The sequence below is a fragment of the Ambystoma mexicanum genome, chromosome 8 (genome assembly GCF_040938575.1).
Source record: "Ambystoma mexicanum isolate Mex_15411 chromosome 8, UKY_AmexF1_1, whole genome shotgun sequence".
Lineage (NCBI taxonomy): Eukaryota > Metazoa > Chordata > Amphibia > Caudata > Ambystomatidae > Ambystoma > Ambystoma mexicanum.
Window position 1 is genome coordinate 328,107,131 of NC_090929.1, and position 17,046 is coordinate 328,124,176.

A 17,046-nucleotide genomic window follows, 5' to 3' on the forward strand; every position below is an offset into this window, starting at 1 on the left:
GCAGAAGCGGTCTCGTGTATGTGCTATAATCAAACACTCAGGCTCTTACATAGTTGCACGAACCCAAAAACGGTTGCATCTGTCTCACTGTGCTTGGTTTTGAGGTTTTCATAATTGCCTCAGCTCTCTCAGGTGTCACTTTCTTTCCTTCATGTGAAATCAACTGACCTATGTATAACACCTCTTCATGGCCATTGTTACTTCTCCTAGACATCTACCTTGTATCCCTTGTCTGCTAGAATAGTAATTAATCGGATAGAGTTGTGTCTGCACTCATCTTGTGTGGTGCTGCAAATCAATATGTCATCTACATACTGTATCATCTCACTTTTGAGATCATCATTGCCTAGATCCATCTGTAGGACTCTTTTAAAGATCGATGGGGACTCACAGTACCCTTGAGGCAGCCTAGTATGTTTTAGTCTCTTTTGGCGAAACGTAAATGAAGTCAAGTCTTGTGAATCCTTGTGCAATGGGATCGAGAAAAACGCATTTTTCAAAACGATCACTGTGAAATATCGAGCTTCCATTGCAATACTGTCAAGAATCACTGGTGGAAGCTGTGGCATTACTGGAGACATTAGTCCAAGGAACTCTCTACCCGCTCTAGTCCTCATTCAAGGTGGCGGACTTAGGTATTTAATCAGACTCCGCCCCCTACTCAGTGCGTTGTATCTGTTTTCACCCTTACAGTGCTCCGCTGCTTACTCTGTTGATATTCTACTTGTGCCTTTCTTCTGTACTTCTAGTTCTTCACTTGGTAGTTCCGCTCTTGTACCCTCTCTTGTTTCATTCTACTTTACTTTTCGTATCTGTTTGTCTGTTTTACTTCGTTCTATCTTTTGTCGTTCTAACGGCATTACTCGCCTACCTTAGCCTCCTTTCGGTTTCTTGTTTCTTTTCCGCGGCACTCCTGCGATCCTATCGGCATTCGTAATAGCTTCTTCTGTTCCGGCGCTGTCTGTGCTTCTATCCCTTGGTGTTCTACTGCCATTCTTTTCTTACCTGACTCATCCTTCGGATTCAGGTTTCTCTCTGCGGCGCTCTGCAGTTCCATCTGTGGGAAGGACAGTGTGCATGACAGCTCTCTCTGTTCCTGTTCAGCCCATTTCGTTTTCTTTCTAGCTTACCCTACTTACAAGTTCGGAGGGACCAAAAGCCTAAAGAGAAACAACCATCAGACAAGAGGAAGTCCCGTAAGAAGACAACTTCCACTACCAAGGACAGGTCATCCGAAGAATCAGGTGACGAGGAGGTTTGGGAAGAAGGGCAGAGGCCTGACAGATACTACACAATATTGTCGCCGGGTTGGGAACTAAAGGAAACTCAGCATCTACAATCTGGTTAAGAGGTCTCATGTCATGGATAAATCTACACGACACCCCTTTAGATTTCTTAATCGATACACTACAGTATTACACAATGATTCTGATGGCACCAGCATCCCCTGTTCCATTAGTGCCAAAATAGTCTGAAGTATGCCTTCATCAGCTTCTCGAGACATTGAGTACTGTTTTGCTCGAGGTAAAATAGCTCCTGGCTTAAGCTTTATACCCTTTATACCTCTTCTATACTCTTCAATAAACCTACGTCATAGGGGCCTGTGGTCCATAAGGCACCCGACACCTTTTCAAGATCATCCTGAAAAAATGCTGGTCGTTGCCGCATTATCCCCATTCACTGTGGGACTTTCCTTTTCTCTATCCTTATCCAGTATGTAATGCTCACAAAGAACACAACTCCATCCTGGAATGGAGCACACTATTCCTCGATCAGTAAAAAAAAATTGTCATGTTAAGTTTTGTCATTAAATCCTGTCCCAAAATATTAACTGATGTCTGTGGTGAATATAACAAAGGAACGGACATGTCATATTGCCCTATGCAGACTGGCAACTTATCAGTAAAAGGAACTCAGCTCGTAGCTCCAGAGAACCATTGACCATTCATGGCAATACCTGACATTGGATATTTTTCTTCTCGTATACACGAACGAGTTGCTCCAATGTCTACAAGAAAAGAAATGGATTTGCCTCCTATCGTCACATCGATCCTTGGTTCCTCTTGGGGGTCTGGTGTCACAGATAGTACTGAACACATCAAGTCACCCTGTGAGCTGTCCTATTGTGGATACAAGCACATCCCCGTCTCTGTGAAAGGATTTCCTCCTACCACAGTGACACCTCCTATTCTGGGTGTCAATACTTGTCCTGTGTTTGCATACTGCTGTGTCTGCAGAGGGGCTTGTTGCGACTGCCCTTGTGGCAGATTCATTTGTATTTGTCCCTGCTGTTGTACTTGTTGTACTCACGCTGCTTGTGTCTGATAAGATGTGTGATCTTGGGCAAAGCTCTCTCTAATCTGCGTGCTGTATGGTGGAGGATAAGCTGTCCCCCTTTTGGAGAATTGTCCATATTGCACACTCCCTTGGCTCCCACATATGAGCGCAATATGTCCAGTCATTCCACAACTCCAACATACTGGGGGAACTCTTCTGTTAATTCCTCCTTGATTATATCCTCCCTTAGTACTCTGGTTCTCATTCTGTATATTTTGAAATCCACCTCCTTTTCCTCTATAACCCATACCTCTGCCTTGTGGCGCAAACCCATATCCACCTTGGTCCATCGGGTGTGAATTATTTGCCTGTGATGTACCCATTGCTTCCTGCATTCCCAAGTCTTCTCTGCTTGTCAGTACCGCCCCTTCTATGGCAAATTTTGTAAATGTTTTCTGAACTAAAGTGAAAAAGTGACATGAAACTGTACAGATGGAAAAGTTGTTATGATGTGAACTGTTTACTATGCTGTACGGCGAAATGTTACAACATTTTATAAAAATGTGTTTAAATAAATACAAAAATTAAAATAATAAAATAAAACACTTTGCTTCCTTGGTTTTCTTATTGTCATCTTTCTTCTTGTTTTTCTCTTGTAATAACCGACAATGAAGTACTATTGTAACTGCATTTCAGCCCATGGCTTCGCTTCCATCCCTACTTGTTTCTTCATCTGCCTCTGTACTGGCTCAGGCAACCCCCGACATAAAATCATGTAGAATAATCCCGGTGTGGGAGTTTCAAGCTACCATTTCTCCTGAATATCCTGAATGTAAGCAGGATTACTCATCTTCCTTCATTTAAGTGTCATAATTGCACCCATATTTGATGTATCAGGATACTGTACTCTGAGAGCCCTCTACAATTATTGAACAGCACTCCATCATGCGCTGTGTTCTGTGCAGTCACACTGGAATATCCCCCTCTTCTCCATATGTCATCAGCCCTCTCTCCAAGAATGGCTTCCAGGAGACCCTTTATTTCCCCTACGGCCAGCGTATTTCTTCCTGTTATTTTCTCTAATTCATTCGTATATCAATTTCCCAGCGCCCAAAGTCAAACTAGGGAGCTTCCATTTTAAATTGTCCTTGTCCATCTGTGGCCATGGAATGCATCGCGTTTTTGCACCCCCTTTCTCCAACAAGGGAAACTGTTTGAGCCCTGTCCTATAGTCTGATCCCACTATTAGTCTATCCATGGCAGGGATAATCATCCCTGTCTGTCTACTAGTCGATAATGACCTTAACCTGCTTACATATGGTGGCAACACTCCCTTCTCACTATATGATCATCCTCGGGGATGCTCAGGATATGCTATGGGAACTGGCGTTCTATCTTTAGACTGTTCCAGATCCGACATCTCACTTCCTTATCCATTTGCAGACTTCCTTCAAGGGCGCATGCACTCCCTCCTTCTGCCCCAAGACTGGACTCTCTTTCCTTGTCTGACATGTCTAGTCCCCAACTACTATGACTGTCAGCCCCTTCACACTTATCTAAGTTCAGCCTGCTCAAAGACAATGCTTGACGTTCATCACTGAACAGGTTTCTCTCCTCACTTTGTATTTGTGGTACTGGGGATCGATCACCGTTCCCTCGAGTTCCATACTCGCTACTTCACCTTAACTGTTGATAACCATATCGATCCTTTCTCCAATACTTTCCGCATCAAATCTTTCTTCTTCTAACGCTACTCTGGATACTGCTGGCATTACTTCCTTTATTGGAAGAATCCCTTCCAATCTGTCCCATCATATTTCTGTGCTCTACCTCATTTGTTCTTTACAAATGAGACTGGCAACGAGACCTCGCTGTCTCCTTTTTCGTTCTATTTCTTCATCTACTTCACTTCGCTTTCTCGCATCCCTTCTAATTCTTTCTTCCACTTGCCTTCGTTCTTCTCTCTTCCTTGCTCCTTCCCTTCTTTGCTCTTCTTCCCTTCGTCTCTGTAATCTTTTGTTCCTTAGTCTTTGTGCTTCTTCCTCCTCTCTTTTTCCTTCCTTTCTGTCTCTTTCTTCTATCGTTCTTTGTCTAATATTGTACTTTCTTTGTTCTTCTGCTTGTTCTTCTATTTTCTCTTGTTCTTCCTGATATATCTGCTCTCGTCACTACCACCTTTTCCTTTTCTGCTCATCTTCTTTTAATCTCTTCTCTCATTCTTTAACTTTTCTTTCTTGTTCGTCCTTATCTTCTCTTTGCCTCACTTCCTCGATACTTTTCCCATCTATCTTGAGTAATATCTGTCTTCCCATCCATTCATTCTGCATGAGCGCTACCTCATCAGACTTATCCTTTTCTCCGTTCCATCTCTTAATCTTCCTGTCTATTTCTGTTGACAAATTCAACCGCTCTCTCTTTTCTTCCTTGTCTTGTATGATCATATAAATACTTCCTTTCTCTTATTCTCTTCCAAACTACCATCACTTCTATAAGTGGGGGGTCCATATATTGGATTACTCTCCCCTGCCGCTGCTTTCAATTCCTTTATAGGATAAACTGCTATCTCTTCCGTAGCAACCACCTTTGCCTCAAGCAAGGTAAGGGGAGCTGAGGGCTCAACGTCTTCTCCCTTATGCTGGTTAAGCATCCACTCCTCAGGTGGTGGGTCTTCTCTTTCCTCTTGATACATCTTCCAGAGGTCTAAAATTGCTAATCTTTTCTCTAATTCCTTCCCTTTGTGCGCAGCGTGCAAGTATGTGGTCATGTGTTGCAATACCGCTCTTGACAATGATCCCCCTTGTGGCCACAGCATGAACATTTTATCTGCTGTGCCCTTTACCCATTCTGCACTATACTGTTTGAGCTTGGGCATATGCTTTGGCAGTGTCTTGCATAGGTGCATAAGAGGAGTATCCCCCATAATGACAAGCCCCAATTGACTGTTGATACTTAACAGACTGTTAAATAAAACTTTTACCTTTGCTTGAATCAACATTTTTCAAATGTTTTAAAACAACAAATATGAGCAAGCACCATCAATCGCTGCTCAATCATCTTATTTCAATACCCTATCTATTCTCTTGATTGGCACCAATCGCTTTGCTATACCTCAATTGCTGTTGCTCCTCAAAGTTTTACATTTTTCACAATGTCTATCGCTCTTCGATAGTTTACTCAACAAACAACATTCAGACCAGCCAACATTACACATTTTAAACACTGTAATCACCTCTTCCCTCGCCTTTACTTTTTACACTGTACAGGGTTTGAGACATCACCTTATGTAATCCTGATTACGCGTTTTATGTTTCACTCTTCTCCCGTTGGGATTTGAGATGTCTCCTTCTGACTCCCTTGAATTAGGCCTTCCTAGGTGGTCTCTCCTATCTCTACAATTATTTCCTGTTACTCAAAATTATTACAATACCCTCCCGTTATTTGCCATAACCCTTAGTTTACTCACCATTCGTTAATCAACTTGAGGCCTTCGGTGTAGACTGCTCCTTCAATCCAACCGCTTCGCCTTCTGTCCACAGAGCGCCTGTGGAAACCGGGCAGGAGTTTCTTCAAAGGGCGACCTGCCCACCGTCTCAGTCCTTCTTGCAGGTTTATTTCTATCGGCCGCTCTCCACAGGAAACTCTACGATCTTCCAGCTAATGGTGGAGGATGCCTGATCATCCAAAACTCTGGAGACAAACTAGTTTGGATCTTTCTGAACTATCCACTGCTACCATGTGAGCTTAGGCTGCTCTCAGAACCTACAATAATGGTCCCCATCACAAAGGGATTAGGTTTCTCCTCGCAGTAGTCTACATATGCAGCAACCTGGGCCTTGTCACCCGATAGTAACGAGAACTCAACCAGATAATTATTGAATCTGTAGAGCAGAGGACACATTGTTTCCTAGCAGGAAAAATGGTCATTGGTCCATGACCTCTTGAGCAATATTACATTGTAATATCCCAGCCACCATATATATGCTGTGTTACAGCATAGACAATCAAGACCCTGCAGCAGTAAACTCTGGCTTGTGATTGATCTTTTACTGATCTGCTAGGAGGCAATGCATTTGTTTCAGTTACTTGTTTTCAGTTTTTGGATGTTACCTTAATTCAAAGGTTACTGCAGCCTTGCCAACTTTGGAGAACATTTGTTCGGTTTCTGTCCCCAAATAGAATTAGCACTGCTGACTCCTTTGAAATGAAATTATATTTTATTTATTTCGCACTCGTACACAAGTGTTTCTTTGGCGTCACAAGGCCCCACCATGCTATCTCTAAGTCACACTGTAGAAAGAACATGTAATGTATCAAATGATATGATATTTTATTTGTATCGCACCCATACACAAGTTTTTCAGAGTGTGACGGGGCAAGAGAGGGGAACAAGGGAGGACAAAACAACGATCTTACTAGGCCTAGTGACTTTGAGAATATGCAAGTGCAGGGGAGAGGGAAGCGGGAAAGGGTGAGGGGCAGGGGAGGAGTGGAAAGTGCTGAACACGTGAAAGAACAACGACAGGTAGTGCGGCCAGCAGGTGGTAAGGGCAAGAATAGGTGTAGACAACAGGTGTCTTATAAGTGAAGGAAAGGGCTGTAGCATTGCAGATACAGACCCAAGTGCAAGGGTTGCCAGGAGGCAGTACGGGTGTGCGGCTGGGCAGGGTTCTGGGCCAGAAATCAGATGGTAACCAGGTGCACGGTGGCAAATAGGTCAGCAGGGGAGAGGAAAAGCGAAGGCAGAAGTATAGAGGAAGGTCTTGAGGTGCTTCCGGAACTGTAGACGGTTCTCCTCAAATTACAGAGAGGCCGTGAGGCTGTTTCAGAGTGAGGCCCAAGCTAAGGAAAGAGATCTACCCCCAACTTGTTGCTTGATGAGGTTGGATGAGGTTCCATCCGGTTCCTGAAGTGTGTGCTGTATGTCTTTTAAATAAAATCATGATTGTGGGATTAAGATGGAGACAGTAGTGGCACTCTTTTGAATCTCAGCGCTTCTTTGTGAATCATGCAATTTCCTTGGTTATTACACCAGCACAAGTCCACAAATCCTAAAATGTGTCCTGCTTGAGGAATCTCATTAAAGTAAAGATTACATTTTAATGAAAACACTAAGGTGTTCATTTTGACATGACCTGGGATCGACCTCCACCTGCCCATAACACCCTTACCTTATGCCATATGGATGGCAAAACAGAAGAGCTACTTCTATCCTGATGGCTAGCACTTGGAATAGTACAGCAACACTGAGCTGCTACCATGGATAGTCTCAAGGTGTGTCCTTTTCCACCTACATAGGCCAGTGGAATCCCAAATGTTCCTAGGGGCAGCCAGTGGCATGGAGAACCTGAGGCATTCCCCTCCACATGGCACACGCTTATCCAGGCATAAAGGAATTCTGGGGATTCTCATGAGTATGACACACATGCACAGGAGGGCTGGCGGAACACCTGTAATTTAATTTACACACAATACCCTTAAGTTTAAGCCAATTTCCCCCTGATATTCAGGTGACTTTGCCCCCCACAAACCCTTCTGCTGTGTCTGGTGGTGTCCTTGGATTACTGGGTGGATTCAGCGGGTCGGAACCACAATACAGTGGAATCCTGTTCATCCCAGAAAGGGGGGCAACTATGGCTCCCACCACCACCACTTGCCATGCCTGACTGCTATATAGCTAATGGGGTGTTAGCTGATACAACAATTAGATGCCAGGTTCTGGCTTTGGAGGTATCCTAGAAGACAGGCAAGGGTGTTAGTGAATCTAGAAATACTATAGGATCTAGGAAGGAGTCTTGGTGGCGGTTTGTGTGAGAGCATGGGGAATGATACATGCTTTCTCATTCAGGGAGGTGGGCCAACCCCTTTCCAAGATGGTGGAGACTCTTCGCAAAACTGATTGGATGAGAAACTCTGATGAGCTAATTTGGAACATTGAAGACAATTCTAAACTGCCTTTCATTCAGATCAGTCTTTGAGGAGGTCGCAGTTTTCAAGACTTCAGAAGAATTGAAGAAAGTAACTAAGAACAAAAGTATTTAGGACGATGAAGAAGAGAAAGAAATTCAGAGAAAGACACTCCATCAATCAGAGAAATAAGTGAATCCAAAACCCATGCTATTTTCAAAAGACATTAGTTGCCTTCAGCTGAAACTGTAGTGCCTAACTGTATAATAAGTTAATTACAGGGCACATTTGTAATGTTAAAAGGGAGTTGTAAAGTCTAGAGGGGGATATCTGTACTTCTGTCCTCTATATGGTAGGGTAAAGGCACAGAACACCCCAGCAAGGGTCTCAATTTGGTAGCAATGGGCGAGCAGCGAGGCATAAGCTTTCAGGTGGTGATGCAGGTTGGTTCTTAAGTACACAGCTTCTTTATGTAAAATAAGGGTTCAGTAATATATACACATATAAATAATAACACTTTGTACTTGGAATACTTATTCAAAGAATGTTAAATACATACATTCTATGTGGTATCACACATGACTTAAATCCAGTAATAGATGCATTAACTGAAGATAGTTTTAAATAGGCAGGTAGATTCTTAAGTCAGGTATACCAGCATAGAATAGGGAAGAAAGGCAGGTTAGTTATGAATAGTGGCAAGTGGCAGAATGGTTTCTTAAGACTAGACAAGTAATTCTGAGTGAGGATCCCCCACCTGGGCAACCTGTAAGGGAAAAGTTAGGGAGTAATTTATGTTGTCTTTTATAGCCCAGTCCAATAATGTTCAATAACCTTGTGCTTTCTTTTAAAATGTTATACCACCCTAAAGTACCTGAGAAGTCACAGGAGAACAGGATCCAAGACGAAACCCGGCCCCCTGGATGTCTCCTGAGGCTAGAAGATGCTTTTCCTCGTCAAAGTATGTTTGGTGCCTTGGCAGGCGAAGTGGCAGAGTTTCTCTGCTTTACTCAATGATTCCCTTCAAGGATGGACCCCCTTTGGAAGATGGAGCCACTGGGATGCTGAGTCCAAGAATAAAAAGGAACCAAAGTCTTTCTGAAGTGCAGCAGTTTGGCTCCTCGTGGTGCTCTCCTTTGGTCGACGACTTCTATGACTGTAGAAGTCCTGTGAAGAATAAACTTGTTGTGGGCTCCTTATAGGGGTGGCAGATGAATGTAAAACCACTGCGATCCTTCAATGACTTCTCGTGGCGACAGGTGCATAGGTCACTTTTGGTATCGGGATATTGCAGTTATCTGACCTTTGGGTCTTTGGTGCTGCAGCCACAACATGGGCCTCTGGATGGCTTCTGGCAATGTGGACTCGACTACTGGAGTGGACCTTGGACCCTCACCAAGTCTGGACCCTCAGGACATCTTCATTAGCTTCTCGTGTCGGGAAACCCACTGATGGACCCTCCTCTACTTCCAGCGACTCTGGGCTCTCTGGTGGGAAAAAGTGGTCAGGGATGATGGCAGGGATGTCCTTTGAAATGTTCTTAGGCAGTTTGGAACTTTCTCTGTTCCAGGTGTCAAGCAGCACTATGCCAGGGTACCCCCTCTTCTGGGCAGCGGTACGCATCAACGCCTTCCAGCAGTCATGAAACGATCCTCCCAACCCTGGGCAACACCAATGGACTTCTCTGGCTCGAGATGTCCGGCACTCCTCTTCTAGACTTTGAATACCCTGTTCTCCGGACGGCAGACACAAAGGAATGGCTTCCAGGATACTTCGATGAATAGCAGCAGCTTTGCACAATGGTCCCTCATAGCTCAGGGAAAGGTCTAATTTGCAGGTCATCTCTGGATCAGTCCTTAGGAGACACAACAACTTTCAGATTAAAGTGAAGAAATGCAGCAGCAGACTTATCCTCCAGCTGGGCTTCCAGGAACAGCTTCTTCTTGCTTGAGATTCGTTTTCAGTTCTGAACAAATTTGTAATTGAGAGGTCCCCAGATATTCACTTCTGTTCCCCATTCACTCTGGCTGAGCCAGGCTCAGTCAGCCAATCACACAGAAGGACATTCATGCATGCAGGCAGCCAATCAGGTTCACAGGCATTCAGGCCATTCACTCTGCCCAGACAAAGAATGTGGAGTGGGGCAAGTAACCAGCCTTTCAGCACACTACACTGCATCCATGTCAGTTTCAGTCAGGGCTGTCTCATTCATTGTGTCACACGCACAGAAACCAGACAATCACAATAGAGAATGTGAATTGACTCCCAACTCCATTCACCACAGAGATCCACACACCTGGGAAGGCTCCAATCAGTCTGACTGTAGGCAGCCCCAGCGACATATTCCACTCAACAGCCAGTAAGGAGGAAATGGATCAACAGAGACATATATGGTGTTTCCACCCAACAGCCATTCAGGAGGAAGAGACGGAATCACGGCTTCCCAGGACTTTTGGAAACAAGGTAAAAGTCATTAGAAACCAGGAGGCCACAATGACCATCTTGCCTTTGTGTTGTAATCCATTGATTCCTATGGCAGGGCCTGGGTATCCCAAAAATGGAGGACACTCAGAGCCACTCAGAGCCACTGCCCATTCCTTGCTCTGTGGGCAACACACAAGTGCCAAGAAACACACATAAGTGGTACAAGGGTGTACCTACCCATGGGTACCATAAGGGTATCCGATGGGTGTTGTTCACCAAAAGATAAAATGAAGAGCTGCACCGCCAGAGGTCCAGGCTGGACTTCAGTGCAGAAGACATAAGGAAAACACACGCAGAGAAGTGGCAGGAGACGGACTGGAGGCCTTGTCACTCCATAAGGCATTTCCAGCATCATCACAGCAGTCATTTTAAAACTAAACTGCAGTGTTCTGTAAAGGGACTGCTTTCAGGAGTGAAGATGTGAACGGAGCGTGTTAATACATCAAGGAAGTGCTTAGAGCACATCGCTAACATCAGGATCGTATTGCTGAGCAATTAGGAGTTAAGACTTGTTGGGCAAACCTTTGTGGAAGCTGCTCGTAGAAACGATCTATGCTCAAGGGTGATAGCAATTGATTGCGCTGCGTGATGAACGCTGGTGGACTAGAGAAAAGAACCTAGTAGCGTGGGAAGACCGCAGTGGCACGCTGTCTTAAAACTAGACAGTGTGGCGAGCGTGGTGAACATTAACACATCATCATTGCCTGGCAAACAGAGAGCAGCACGCTGAAGGTCGAATACTATGCCAGATAATAGCCGCACTGGAACACCGTCTTTTATTTTTGAATACAAAGTGCGTCGAAATTGTGACTGACAGCACGGGAAGCGCAGTGATATTTAGAAAGGGAAAATAAATTCCAACAGTAGTCTGTGAATAAAGAATTTACAGGAGATAAGTGACTCCACGTTCTCTGGAACCAAATTGCATGCTGTGTCAGTACTTACTGACATTTTTTCAAGCCTTCCAGTTGCTCTTAGGTGGCTATCAGGAAAATAGGAATAAACATAGTGTGTATAACAGTGACTTAGGGCCTGATTCACCAAAGCGTTTTATAATGGCGCAATCCCATAGGAAAACGCTCTGTGAATCAGGCCCCTAGAGTATAATGTTCAGAATAGGGAGAGTCATTAAATCTTTGCATTACTTCAGTTGATTGAATATCCAAGGCTGAGGTGCGAATGCTGAGAGGTGGAGAACCATGGAGTCGAGAGCTGCAGTTTGTTATTTTGTCCACTTTCACTCCCCCCACCCCCAGACGTGCCAAGTCTGCAGTTGTTTATGAGCATAGTGGGCTGCGCATAAGACATTTCCATAGGAGTTAGTGCAATTCAACAACCCTCACAGGACTGGCAAGCTGGGACCTTGCAGTAGACCTGCCTCACGATGGTGGAAGGAGCAAAGACTCTGACATGATGGCCTGACGGATCTCCAACCCTACCTCTCTTGTTATCGGCCAGGGGTGCAATTGTCAGGCCAGAGGGACAGGCTCCTTGCCCCAAGATTTTAATTGTGGGCGAAATACTCTATAAATCAAGGGACCACTAATCTCCCTTTAACTGGGAGTGTCAAGATCTCGATTTCACAGAGAACAAGAGAAGACGCTTACCAATATGAGGTCCATACATGTGATACCAAAACGAGAGACACAGGGTGCCCTGATTTTTCTTTTGCAGAGAGGTGTGAAGTCGGGTTCTTGTGCCACGCTGCAGTCCAGAGGAGGCATCCGCATATACAAAGCCACCTAAAACAAAACACATTTTATTCAAGTCCCACAGGATTGCAAGTCGGGAAATGTCCTGATGGATTTACACTGGAAAGTGGAATTTAATTTTTCTCTAGGCAAACAACTTAGATCCAGACCCATTTTCTCCATGTGGTTACCATTTGATGGCTAACTTGCCATGCACTATGGGGTTTAGCAGGAGCTCTCAGCCTGGTAAACCAAGGAAGGAAGCCTATAATACACAGAAACATAACTACACTGGACACGCACTTCCTGTGTCTTCGCAAAATGCAGATATTGACCCTTAGTATTATCATATTGACTGCATGGCACTTTGTTTCGAATCCATAGCCTTCAACAAAGTGGGCCAAATTCAAACCAGGCCTGTAGTAACGGGAAGTAATGGAAAGCTATAACCATGAATGAAAAAATACACTCATGTAGTACAGGTATGTTAACGCAAACATATGGCGGCTGTCCAGTATCCCTGTGTAACCTACGTGCGTGATTTTGCTTCAGTTACAAGTGGGAAGGTATACACCAATTGGTACCTGCATTGGTACGTGTGGTGCTGTGGTGTGGTGCTGAGGCCAGCGAATCAGCAGTCAGAGTGCAGTTTCCTTGAACCCCTCAAGAGGCATGTAGGCAGGTGGATGTAGATGGCCATGCCAATATCCTTGCTATAGGTAATGGGAGCACCTCTTCTTTCAGGATTCCTAATCTGATGCCCTTCTCCAGCAATAAATCCTCACTTGTGCGGAACAGTTCTGCAGAGTAGGCATCACTGGCACACGGTTTCCTTCAGCACTGCCCACCCATGTTAGGTATTTTATTGCCAGAACTCAATAAAATGTAGCCGTGTGGCATACGCATCGTGACTTGAGGCCAGAGCCCCATACACCTACAGTGGAGGAATCGTACATCTTCCTTTATGCAGAGCTGTGGCATGTAGCCTTCCATAACATCCGACCTCAAACACATATTTCCTCTTGTAAAGACCTTTGTAGCATTTGCTTTGTTATTGTTTTAGCTAAGCCAGATCCTATTGGATTGTAGCTTGTATTCTGTAATTATTTATTTCTTGAATTGTCTACTTTTCCAACTGTTTGATGGTTTTATCAAATCCAAATAAACATGTATACATGCAAGTAATATAAGTAAGACCATATGACCTGTTATAGCTCAGAACTCCAAAGAGCATCTCCCAGAGATGTTACGGGCATAAACCTACCACAGAGCTGTAGCACATGGATAGATGATATATATGTCTTTGCTGAGACAGATCACACAATGTAGAGTCGCGTAGCAGATACAACAAGCAAGCAAGTACATTAACCGGGGTACAAACTGAACTGGCACTAAAGCTAATGACTCTATAACGTACCCTCTCCCACTGTCCCTAAACAAAAATAGAGGAATCTTAAAGAAATGTCCTCCCCTCTAACAAAGCCACAACAAAGGAATCTTAAAAACATAACATCCACTGGGCCACATCACTAGCCCCGAGATCTTAAAACATCATTTTCTCCTCCAATTCATAGATGTAGCACACAGATCTTAAGATCACAACTTCCTCTGGCCAGGGCTGTAGCATGAGGACCATGGGAACCTAACGAAGGACTATTGAATCGCTGACGTCCTTCCGACATGCAGAGCTTTCCTCCTTCCCCCATTTCTGTAACTCTGTACCAAACCCCTTTCTTGCAGAAGACTGTGGTGCTAGCCAGCTAGGGTGGTGCTACAGAACTCCCATATATGCTCTTGTAGGCAATGGCAGGCCATTCTGCTATTGCCAGAGGCTATGGGAAGCTGAACCATAAACGCAGGACCTGTAAAACATACATACCACTGCCAGTAGTGTGATCAAATTGTGGTTTGTTGTTAGAGACAGGACCTTGTTCCCCTTTGGCAAGTGCCCATTCAAAGTCATCCCTTTGGTCCTGGTACCATCCACACATATCCGTCTCAAAGTTGCAAGAGACTTCAGCTGCTGATAAAACAGGAAACAAATCTCATCATTTGTAGAATATATACATTCGGTTCACCAACATCCTCAGTGATTGTCTACAGTTGGTTATCTGGTCCAACTATTTGGATAGTTATACAATGTACGCCAATCTCAGTACTTGGTATACCCAAAGAGGGCCATATTCTATGTGGAGTACAGTAAAAAGCATGAGTAAAATGAATGCATAAAATTATTACGAGTGCTTCATTTTCATTCATTTGTGCGGTGGGGAGGGGCATGCCACAGAATTACTGTTCCTGTCTCCCCGTACAAATGCGGAAGCGTTTACACCAGCATGCCTATGTATTCTGTCTGCTTCCATAAAATTCATTGTAAATGTTGTTTGGCCGACGTAAATGTTAGGTAGCATTTACTCAATGTGTACTTCTAAGTGTAAAAACAAAGGTGTGCAGGCCGTTATGCAGTTACACCTTTGGCCCTTCATAGTACCAATGACTAAAATTGCATGGAGGGGGCCTGCTTGCAACTAACAGCAAACGTAATAAGTCCCCTGTGTAATTTAGTCGGACCTGGATCATGAGCTCCACAGTATGCACACCACCAAATGTACATATATTGGGCATCATTACAAGTATGGAGGTAGCCATGGTGCTATTAGCGCCATGGCTACCCCCATACCTCATAACGGGTCCGGGTTCCCTGAATGGGGACTTACCGGGTCATTCCAACCTTAGAGGACCCGGTATTTCCCCATTCAGGGAACCCATCCCCATTCCCATTCGAGCCCCCGTAGGGCTCAATGGGAATGGGGAGGGAGCTAACAACGCGGCGGTAAGGGGTTACCGGCACCAGCATCCTTACCAGCGCCGTTAACCCCTTACCGCTGACCTCATAATGAGGCCCATTGTGTGAGTGACCAATATCTAATCTAACCTATCTCACCATTGATGAACTAACTACTGACTCACATGCTTAGCCTGTGAAATTAATGTTCTCTAAAAATACAGTTTGTGATCTACCACTTCCTCAAATAAGTCACTAACTACATGTTTATCATGCAACCTACTACTGACTACATAACTATGTGGTGGCCTAGTACATGCCGACATGTCCAGTAGGTGGCATACCCTTCACCACCCTCATATGCATTTGTGAGCCACCAATGACTGTCAATTACTTTGTGGCTTATCATTTACCCATATATCCACTTGCCCAGCCTTTGGCCCACACATTCCCATGGGGGCTTCCCATTGACATCCATATCTAGTCTTTGACGTACCATTGACACACTAGTACAGTTTGTGGTTTATCAATTACTCACATACAGTATCCAGTTTGATAATGACATTTTGCAAATTTTTGCAGCCTGTGATCTAACATGAAATCAATCAAATAGTCAGTTTCTGACCTATAACTCGCCCAAATATCTAGCCCAGGGCTTGTCAATGACCTATATATTCAGCATGTCACCTACCATCAACCCTGACATCCATTATGTGGCCGACTGATTAGCAACATAGCCCGTTTGTGACTAAACATTGCGGCAGTTTATGGCTTAGCCCTGACACATATCTATTCTTTGCTGTACCCCAGCCCCGAATATGCCGTTTGTTATTTTTTTGTTTTACCAATTGCCCAGACATTCTTCTAAAATGGTACCATTGATCCACATATCTAATGCATGACTACCATGGCTACCATGCAGGCACACAGCTGGTTTTAACCCAGATATCCTACATTCCCAGTTGTGGCCATGCACTGACCCATGTATCCAACATTAACATGTCAACATTCCCACAGTCCATACAGTGTAAAGAATACATTGATAGAAAACCTCTTACATATAAAGAGATAACCATTTGACATTACTTTGTGACACTGATCTATGTAACTAGGCCATTGGCATCAGTGGGATAGTGGTGCCATTATTTTTTGGCATTGTTTCATAGGCAGACGGGAGTAAAGCAAATAATATAAGCACAATAACTGTCCTTAAACATGAGGCAATTGAACGTGATTTCTGTTAGTACAATGGATATTGTTATGTGTAAACTGGTGCTAGACAAGTGGGCTGCAACCTTCGGCTCTCCAGATGTTTTGAAATACAGCTCCTATAAACCTTAGCTAGCAAAGTCAATAATGAGGGATACTGGGAGTCATAGTGCAAAACATATGGAGAGCAACAGGCTGCAGACCCCCGGGCTAGAATAAAGCAATACATTTTCAGTGAGGTTGATCAGTGCCACCCTATAATTTCTTTGCAGATGGCACACCTCTCTGCCACTGGTTGGACTAAAGAAGACCTACTTCTGACATTAGTTGAGTCTAGTTTGCAGTCCACAAAACTGATGTTAGCAAGACCAACGTTTAAATTGATGTCGATGTGGGGAGGCACCCAGCCACGGATCATGACCTGTTGTGAGGGAGAAAAAATGAAAGCAGGTGAGGTGAGGAATTCCAGATGCATTTCTTGTGCCATTGCAATGCCTGTTTTATAAACCAATTGAAGGCAGTGCCTAGTGATAATTATTACAGAATATATCCAAATGCAAGAATTTGACAAAACACGTCAACTTGCACGTTCGCAAATACTGAGTGTTACCATAACCATCTATTCCAATCTACCCAACCCAGATGCTCACTGGTGCTCATTATTTCAGGGGTCTGCAACCTTGGGCTCTCCAGATG

General features: G+C 44.2%; 1 protein-coding gene across 1 annotated transcript in view; it reads right to left on the reverse strand.

Moving 5' to 3' along the window:
* Positions 1 to 17,046, reverse strand: part of MAMDC4 (MAM domain containing 4) — a 498,376-nt gene that overhangs the window by 178,507 nt on the left and 302,823 nt on the right. The window contains exons 18-20 of the mRNA XM_069609267.1: positions 16,666 to 16,918; positions 14,236 to 14,379; positions 12,273 to 12,407 (exon numbers count right to left, since the gene is read on the reverse strand). Coding sequence (XP_069465368.1) covers positions 12,273 to 12,407; positions 14,236 to 14,379; positions 16,666 to 16,918 — 532 coding nt within the window. The remainder of the gene's footprint in view (positions 1 to 12,272; positions 12,408 to 14,235; positions 14,380 to 16,665; positions 16,919 to 17,046) is intronic.